At 46.3% G+C, this 9,700-nt stretch overlaps 1 protein-coding gene across 1 annotated transcript in view; it reads left to right on the top strand.

The window, feature by feature from the left end:
- The first annotated feature begins 56 nt into the window (after nt 1-56).
- Nucleotides 57-9,700, top strand: part of sptbn5 (spectrin, beta, non-erythrocytic 5) — a 56,059-nt gene continuing 46,415 nt past the window's right edge. Inside the window, exons 1-9 of the mRNA XM_062523463.1 lie at nt 57-185; nt 3,699-3,869; nt 4,095-4,214; nt 4,435-4,589; nt 4,756-4,984; nt 7,085-7,719; nt 7,846-7,984; nt 8,533-8,759; nt 9,292-9,445. Coding sequence (XP_062379447.1) covers nt 57-185; nt 3,699-3,869; nt 4,095-4,214; nt 4,435-4,589; nt 4,756-4,984; nt 7,085-7,719; nt 7,846-7,984; nt 8,533-8,759; nt 9,292-9,445 — 1,959 coding nt within the window. The remainder of the gene's footprint in view (nt 186-3,698; nt 3,870-4,094; nt 4,215-4,434; nt 4,590-4,755; nt 4,985-7,084; nt 7,720-7,845; nt 7,985-8,532; nt 8,760-9,291; nt 9,446-9,700) is intronic.

Here is a 9,700-nt window from a genome sequence, read left to right as displayed (position 1 = left end):
GTGTGTGTGTGTGTGTGTGTGTGTGTGTGTGTGTGTGTGTGTGTGTGTGAACAGTGATGGAGAACAAGCGAGATGGCAAGGACTCTGAGCAGGACAGCAGGTTCCGGCAGCTGCAGGAGCAGCGGATGGGTGTGCAGCAGAAGACCTTCACCAAATGGATGAACAGCATCTTCCTTAAGAACCGGGTAGGCACCCACAGTCACTATCAGGGAGGGCCATCAGTGAAGGGCCCAGGAAATGACAGCCCTGTGCAGTCGTCTGAGTTGACATCATCTGAAAAGTGCAATCGGTGTCCAATGGCTCATCTCTATGACTATGACTAATTAGAATGAAGAAGTGTTAGACTGAAGATGTGTTGGCACATTTGTAGGAAGGAACACTATGACAGTACAAGTTCTCATAAGTGTTCTCCTCGGGTTTACCCATTTTGCAGAGCTTGCCATTTACTCAAAGCTCTAAGGAATAGGCCTGTAACTGATTGACATTGAAACGAAGAAGCTGTGATCTTAATATGCACTGAAAGGAAAAGACATGTGAATAGGTCAAGGGGACAGGTGAATGTTCAGTGTGTTGTGTTTTTTAGGGATTTATACTGTATAATGAATGAGATTATGACTCATTGTTGTAAGAGTTGTACGTCGAGTTCTAGATGACATAAGCTTAAAGCACCTCTAGGAGAGTTTCCCTCAGACTGCCTGTAATTGCTACAAGCATATAATAGTGGCTATACAGTTTGCAGACAAACATGACCTCTGGAGATAGTGCGTATGTATGTCCGCAGTAGGTTGTGCTAATGAAGGTGACTGGGTAACAGACAAATCGAAACGATCCCAAGTCAACTCAAAGGCTATGTGGCACAGAGCCATCCACCCCACATAGAGAAAGTATGCATCTTGAATAATCCCCTTTGGCTCATAAAGTTTTGGACACAACATTGGACTTTGGCCCGCACCTTCCACTTCTTCATATTAGAGTCTTATGATTTATAAAACCACCTCATAGTGATACTTTTTAGCAGGCCTACACACTTCCTCATTAGAGAATGAAACCTGGAAGCACTGACTGGCTCTGTGTGTGATATGATTGTCCCCTCAGTCTATGTATGAACTAATACCACCAGAAAATACTCATCACTTTGGACTCTTTGTATGTCTTTTCTTTATTTGTGCTGGAAGTAAATTGATTCCCATACTGCCTTGTAAAAGATAAACAATGAACATTGGCTGCTATGGACTCTAATTGCTGTGTTTAATCTTAATGTTGCAGTTTGTTTTTATGTGGGCCATAATGCCAATCTCAAATCTTTTCCTTGTTTTTTTTATCATCTATGGCTGTTACTCACTCTCTGATGTTTGTCCTCTGGGTTGGGCTTTTTAACTGACAAACTGAACCTATCCAGAAACTCAGAACTCAACTTTGTGTTCATGGAGTTGTCCTGGGCAACAGTTGTCACGTTGCTGAGCTTTAACCCTTGAAGTCCCCCACCCCACCCCGCTGACCGTAGAGAAGCTTTGTCTTCAAGTTGCTTTCGTTGTCGACAGAGTTCAGAGAGGGTGAGAGTGAACGGGACCTCGCGGGGTGACCCTGATCTTACACATGCTGAACCTCTGTCACATCCTCCAGGAGGAAGAACAACACACTAAAACAGGAGAGAGAGAGAGAGAGAGAGAGAGAGAGAGAGAGAGAGAGGCGTGGGGCGAGGGGCGAGGGGACATACCTTGAGGGTTATGCGATGTAGACGTAAATATTTCAGCAGCAGGAGGGTGAGGAAGGAAGTGGGACTGGACGCTGGATGTTGGGTGTCACCGCTAGGTATAGTCTGGGAGTGTTTCCTGTGGCACACACACCTCACATAGCTCCGGTGCGCAAACATGTACAAAACACTCACCAGCACACACAGATGTCAAAGATGACACACACACACACACACACACACACACACACACACACACACTCTCACACACACACACACACACACACACACACAGATCACAAACTGACATCATCATGCATCTACTGTAACACACATACTGTGCTTATGGACACTTACAAAAAGCACAAGGAGACAATTGATAATGAATAATAGGGCCACATTTACTCTCTACTGACATGTCAATCAGAAGTGTCTTCTCAGCATATGGATTATTAGTTATGAGTGTACACGCAACTGCCTCGCACCATCATTTATAGAATACTATCAAATGTGGTGTTAATGATTTATCGACACACATTCCATACACACTACACACACACACCACACACACACAGACACACAGACACACAGACACAGACACACACACACACACACACACACATCAGAGTGGATTTACATAAGCTCAGGGGGGGCAGGCTACGGCTGTGGCATGTGCCTCCTCAGATCCTCTCGGCCGCCTGTCAGGAAGAGAGCTGTATTAATAGCTGTCTGCACTGGTTCTGAAGGTATGACAACTCTTTAACTGTTTCCCCTTCCCTTTCCCCTTCCACCGCTGTTCAGTTGGGCCCGCGTTTTATTGTTCTCCGCCGGACAGGCCTAAGGAGGAGGTGTTTTCCACACTTTTCACGCTCTTTGTCTCCGCTGACACGTCAACCAATCGAGCGTTTGTGAAAATAAACACGAGGCATATAGATCCAGGCGTCATGCCGATGAATAAATAAGCAATGAACTGCCAGTCAAGGGTGGTGAGGCCTCGCTGAAAGTTACAGAGAAGTCCTGCTGTGTTAACTAAGACCAACATTCAGCTTGAGGGATGGGAATTGCTGTTCTCTCTGGTGAATGGAGTAGATCCTGTCACGTGTGTGGGTGTGTGTGTGTGTGTGTGGGGGGGGGGGGCCATCAAGAAAGTGGGTTCTCTAGTGTGTGTAGTTGTCTCCAGTGTGTGACCCAGATGGAAGACTGAGGCCAGTTCGGGCTTGCGCGTAACGTAGGAGGGGGATAGAGTATGTATGTATGTACAGTATGTGTGTGTGTGTGTGTTGAGAATGGTGAATGGGTGTGGCACGCAGCGGAGGCTAAGGCACTGTGGGATAGGGAGGAGGGATCCCATGAAGTCACCATTTAATGGAGCTGGTTGGCAGCTGGCCAGCGGCAGTGCCAGAATCCAACCAGGCAGCTGTGACTCCACCCTGCTCAGCCTCCACAGCCCAACCACTCACCCCTACAGTACCTTACCCACAGCCCCACAGAGTGACACAATGAGTGAGAGTGAGTGATACAATGATTGACCACTGCAAACACATGACCGACACGAGCCATTGAATCTCACGGTCACCCTGGTCACTGTCTTCTACAGGAGTGAATCCAGTTGACCGCTCCCCCCAAAATCTCTTTATTTGTCCAGTCTTGTAGACTTTTTTTTTATTATTACCTTAGCTTCCTTTGCGTTTCATTTCCCCTGGTTTCTCTTCAGTTTATGCGCATAGTTCAAATGACCAGACTACTGCAATGCACTTTACTTACTCAAAAACACAGCACAAAGAACTCTGTGCATGTGCACAATCCAGAAGATTAGCTCAGGTTTCTCTATATGAGGCAAAGGAAGCCAGAGACCATTTGAAAACAGCTCTGGAAACTCTAACCCCACTGGAGCCTTGTGTGAACTTTTGTGAAATCTCTGCTTCTGTTTTTGTATACTTTATACCTGTTCTGTATGGTATGTATAACTCCTTCTATTATGGCCTGTGTTCTTGTGTGTATGTAGGAGAAGGTCAACCTGACTGATATTTACACAGAGCTCAAAACTGGGGAGCACCTGGTGCATCTCTTGGAGCTCATATCTGGCGAATCTCTGCCAATCCGAAGTCGCCCCAAAATGCGGGTCCACTTCCTGGAGAACAACAGCATTGCCATCAACTTCCTCAAGAAAGAAAAGGTAAGACATTTTCCTTATCACAGCTGTTTCAGGACCTTCATGATTTGGATGTATTGCTGCTGCAAAACATTTAGAATAGAATGTTAATGTTAATTGTGATTGTGATTGGTAGGTCACAGCGCATTGAGAATACTAAAATACTAAAAACAATCAATATCAAAGCCATTGCCAGCTTGTCTGCTTAAGCCCACCCTAATGACCCAGCACTCTGAATGATTCCTCCAGATCCGAGTGGACCTGATTGGTCCTGAGAATGTTGTGGATGGAGACAGAACACTCATCCTGGGTCTGATATGGATCATCATCCTGAGGTTCCAGATTGGATCCATCATGAATCAGGATGAGGTATGTGGACAAGGCTGGTGGAAGACGAACCTGAAGCATGTCTGTATGGGGCAGATGTCTGAGGATGTGCTGAGGTAGTCTGTTGAACACTGAGTCAATCACTGCAGTAGATATGATGCTGATGGGGACAGGGAGGTCTGATCTAGGAACATTCCCTCTAGTTGAGGGAGTTGGGAAGAGCCTGTTCACACTGTTTGTATTCCCTATGTGCTGACCTTAGGTGGACGGCCATAGCTCTGCCCGTCGATCCGCCAAAGAGGCCCTCCTTATCTGGTGCCAACGCAAGACAGCTCCCTACGACAACGTCAATGTGCAAGACTTCTCTGGTAGCTGGCGAGATGGTCTGGCATTCAACGCCCTCATTCATGCGCATCGGTCAGTTGTAACAGGGAGACACTTAAAAATTCTAATTCCTTGTTTTCTTGTCACATATAATTCTGAATGACACACAATATAAACCAGCAAACCTCATAGCCACAGTTAGGTCATCCAAATGGGCCCCTGGTGGGTGAGTCTCAGTCGACTCCCTTCTCGTTCTCAGGCCCGACTTGTTTGATTACCGGCGCCTGCGCGAGGACGACCCGATGCGGAACCTGACTCATGCCTTCGTCCTGGCCGAGAAGGAGTTTGGCATCATGCAGCTACTGGATGCCGAGGACATCATGGTGCCGCACCCGGACGAGCGCTCCATCATGACCTACGTCTCACTGTACTACGACTACTTCTCCAAGATGAAGCAGGGTCAGACGGTCCAGAAGCGTATCGCCAAGGTCAGTGCCGACTATCAACACAGTGTCCGCAGTATACACACAGTCCTTCTCCTGAGTTTCCATCCATTACATTACATTACATTACATTTAGCAGACACTTTTTTGTCTAAAGGGACTTATATGTGTGTGACATATATCAACTATATTACAAGGAGTTACATTGTCCTAATAACAACTTGGGGTTAAGTGCCTTGCTCAATGGTACGACGATGACAGTCGGGAGTTGAAACTTTCAGGCTACTGCATGCTACACTACCACCATCCCACACATTCACTTAGGTCAAGAGTGTCCATTTTTAAGGCGCACCCATGAATTTGGCTGAAAGTCCATTTCCATCAACTGTGGTGCATTTTAAAAATGGACACCCTCCTAACAAAAATTGCAGTGGTGGGTTCAAAGTGGAGATTATCTGAGCAACAGAAACAGAAACAATACAAAAAAAAATACAGCAAATGCTGAAGACGTTCAACTTAGGACCAGATTCTGAGTGGAATTTTTCATTCTTGGAAAAAAAGGAACATTTAACCTAGAGGCCTGTGAAAGTAAAAAAAAAAAAAAAAAAAATCTCTTATCATTTCTGTGCCTGGTAGACTCCTCCACGTTTTCCCTGTGCAGCTCAGTGATAACTTACTGAGGTGGAATTCCCAAAGACTAATGCTGTCAGTCAAGACAAGTGTGTGGGGGGCCACAGAGGGTCATATACTATTCAAAAAGCCTTCTATCTTCTGTTTCGGTGTGATACTCTGTGATCCAGTGTCTGTGTGAGTGATGTGAGAGATACTCCCTTGGCTCAGGGGAATGTGTGTGATGATGTACACAGACATCATCAAACTGTCTGTTGATACAACACACCTTGGTGTTATATTTACAGGTTTGCAGCACACACACACACACACACACACACCAGTACAGATACGTGCCCCCATCTCTCATGGACGCATATTGTACATTTACAGTATACAATACCCCCACTCAAATTAGTATCGCTTTTTTCCCCTCTCCCTTTCTTGTGTCTTTCTTTCATTGGGAACACACAACAGCACAAGATCCACACACATACAGACAGGAGAGCGCGTGAGAGGTTTATGACAGTGGCGCACTCTGCTGGCAGTACAGAGTAGTGAAGACGCACTAATCCAGAATGGAGTTACCAATAAGAAAAGCCCTCCTAGGATTAACGGTCACCACTAGCAGACAAGCAGGGGATGGGAGGAGAGAGTACTTTAATAAGATAAGAATGAACTCGGTCAGGTAACGGCAAGGAAAGCATGTGCGACATTTTCAGATAGGACTGCACGGATTCAAACAATATTAAGTGTAACGCTGACCAGTATCGTGTGGACTACATAGTCCTCCTACCGAAGAAGGATACATAATGTTGACAAACTGCTGAGGGAGATGTTTAACTACGCGTATGATCCGGCTACCGCTCTCAACTTCATGATCATATTCGAATGGGGTGCGACACCAGCGAGAGGTGCACCGAGCTGGTCACCCACTTAGACTCTGAAGAAACTGGCTGTAAGGCCAGAGTCGTCAAAGAATGACGGATACTTTACTCGGATAAAGGGCAGAAGGCGGGATGTCCTTCGGTGGGAGTGTTGCTAACCAGTGGCAGAGATGGCAACATATGCGTGTTTCTGTCATAACACCTCAGGCGTCAGCAGTGAGACAGGTGTGTCTGTCTACTGTCTAGACGGATCTCCTCATCCTTTGTCTGCCTACTTTACCATGCTAACTTTAAATAATATTGAATATTGAAGATATCTAGTTACAAATTTGACTTGACAAATGTGACTTGTGCGTTCAAAGTTGACTTTTTAGCAAGTTTGTGCGCGGTAACCGATATAGAATTACTGTTGTGTCTATCAATTAGGCATACACAAGCATAACAGCCACTGTTACAGGAGCTTAAGATAATGTATTTGGCCTAATGCCTATAATGAGGGCCACATATCAAAACGAATCCTACAGTATGCTATGACATGTAGGCCTATTATACTCACCAACAGAACCTCTTACACATTTGCATCAGTGCCTTCACTCCTGAATATTTCAACCTTTGCCACTCAATTTTGACCACTTTCCCCTCTCTCAAGATCGTGGGTCTCTTGAAAGAGATAGATGACCTGAAGCAGGACTACGAGCGGATGGTGACCGACTTGCTGCGATGGATACAGGCGAAAGTAGTGCAGCTGAACGACCGCCGTTTCCCCAACTCCCTGCGCGAGATGCAGGTCCTGGTTGCCGCCTTCAAGACCTACCGGACCGTGGAGAAGCCTCCAAAGTACCAGGAGCGTGGAGCGCTCGAGGCCCACCTGTTTAACCTGCGCACCAAGCTAAGCGCCAACAACCAGCGAGCTTACGTTCCCCCGGAAGGCCAGACACTTCGAGATGTGGAGCGTGAGTGGCTTGTGTTGGAACGCGCCGAGCATGAGCGCGAGGGAGTTCTTCAGGCCGCCCTGCTGAGGCTGGAGCATTTAGAACAGCTCGCGCAGAAGTTTGAACGCAAAGCAGGGCTACGAGAGAGCTACTTGGATGAGGCGCAGCGACTGGTTGTACGGCAAGACCCGCTCTCGCTGGATGACCTGGAAGACGCGCATGCCATGGCCAGGAGGCTGGAGGCGTTGGCCACCGACGCTCTCGCCCGGGAACCGCGTTTCAGAGCGCTTAGCGAGATGGCTGCCATCATTCAGAGAGAGAACTACCATAGCAAGGAGAAGGTGGCTCGTAGGTAAGATCAAACATGGTTGAAAACAAAACAAATTTAGCCATATTTATATCAAGTAATGAATCAGTAAATGATAACTGCCAATGAAATTATTGACTTGATTTACTGACCGACTTGACCGATTTGCAGAGAGCAGAAAATCTCTCAGAGCTGGCAGAAGTTCGTGGAGGGGCTGAAAGAGAGAAGGGCCCTGATGAGCGATGTAGTGAACACCCTCTCAGTCCTCAGGGACATACAGTTGGCTTCACAGGATCTCAGTGAACTGCAGGTGCAGTAGCCTACCCAAGATCCCTGTAGTCTCTGAATATGTATCAGTTTCTGGTGATTAACCCACAGCTTTGTTTTTTTAGCCAGCATTAGCAATGAAGTTTGATTATGTGCCATTATTTTATTGAAGTTAAGCTTATCTGATTACATCTTCTTCTTTAACTGTAACACAGGATGCATGTTTGGAGCCATAGATAGTTTTTCAATAAACGCTCATTCATGTTTTCCACCAACTCCTAAAATAGAATAGATTAGAATAAAATAGGTCTTTATTGTCATTCTCACAGGTACAATGAAATTTAAAGCGCTCTCCCGCCAGTACATCAGTCATATAATCAGTCTATAAAAACTAATAAAAAGAATAAATGGAAACATAAATAGCATTAGCAGCATATATAAACACATTGTCTTACACACCCAGTCATTCCACAAAAACAGTAAGAACACACAGTCATTGCATAAAAACAGTATGCATACTTTCTCCCATCTCTCCCAGTGTTGATATGACAACTTGACACTCACTCTTTCTGTTGTCGCTCCGTGCTACAGATGCAGGCTGGCTCAGTGGAGTATGGCAAGCAGCTGGAGGAGGTAGTGGAGCTCCTGCAGAAGCAGGACCTGCTGGACGCTCAGATCTCGGCCCAGGGGGAGACCCTGGGCTCTCTGAGCGCCCGCGCCCTGAAGAAGGGGGCACACCGGGACGAGCGGCAGGTGCAGGCCAGCGTGCGCCAGCTTCAGAGCCAGTACAGCGCCCTGCAGGCCCTCAGCAAGAAGAGGTGAGGAGGGGTGGGCAAGGGTAGACAGTGGGCACACTCACACAAGACTCTATTTCTTGTACATCTCTATTCTGTCCCATACACACGCACATGATTTAACAGGGGGAATTCGCAGCAGAACCAAGACAGATGAAAGTTGAGAGGCTAATTTACATATGCAGTGCCTGTGTGCATACACACAGTGAACAGGGACACATTCACATGCTCTCTCTCTCTCTCTCTCTCTCTCTCTCTCTCTCTATCTCTCTCTCTCACACACACACACACACACACACACACAAAGACAAAGACACACAAACACAGACACAAAGACACACCAAGCAGGAAACATTCACAAACAGATTTATCAGTGAAATATATCAACTATTACACTTATTGGGCCTGATTACGTTTTTGTAGGTCAACCATATTTAGTCCCTGCAACAACTAGATAGTAAACCGATAAGATCAATTAGGCAATGTTTTATTGTTAATGTACTACCTGTCTCTTGAGTCCCTCAGTGCTAAACGTCATCGTTGTTTGTCTGTGTAGGAGGAAAGCTCTGGAGGAGCAGCGGGAGCTGTTTGAGTTTCTTTTTGACTGTGAGGAGCTGGAGGCCTGGATCTACGAGAGATGGATCCTTCTGGTGACCGCTGGCCTGGGCAGAGACCTCAGCCAGATCCTGCAGGCTCAGCAGAAACACAAGGTGTGGTAGTGGACTCACACAGTGCATATCTGTGCATGTGTATGTGTGTGTGTGTGTGTGTGTGTGTGTGTTTGAGTGTAGTGTATTCGTGCCAAAATGCAGGGGCACATTATGCAATCAGTGGAGAATTAAAAGTTCTTGGCTAGTTTGTGTGTGTGTGTGTGTGTGTATGTGTCTGTGTGTATGTGTGTGTGGCAGCATGTAATTGAGTGTAATTGACTCTCTATCAGTGTATAAAATCTTCATGACCAAAGG

The sequence above is a fragment of the Sardina pilchardus genome, chromosome 20, assembly GCF_963854185.1.
Source record: "Sardina pilchardus chromosome 20, fSarPil1.1, whole genome shotgun sequence".
NCBI lineage: Eukaryota > Metazoa > Chordata > Actinopteri > Clupeiformes > Clupeidae > Sardina > Sardina pilchardus.
This window is presented reverse-complemented; position numbering and strand designations above follow the sequence as displayed.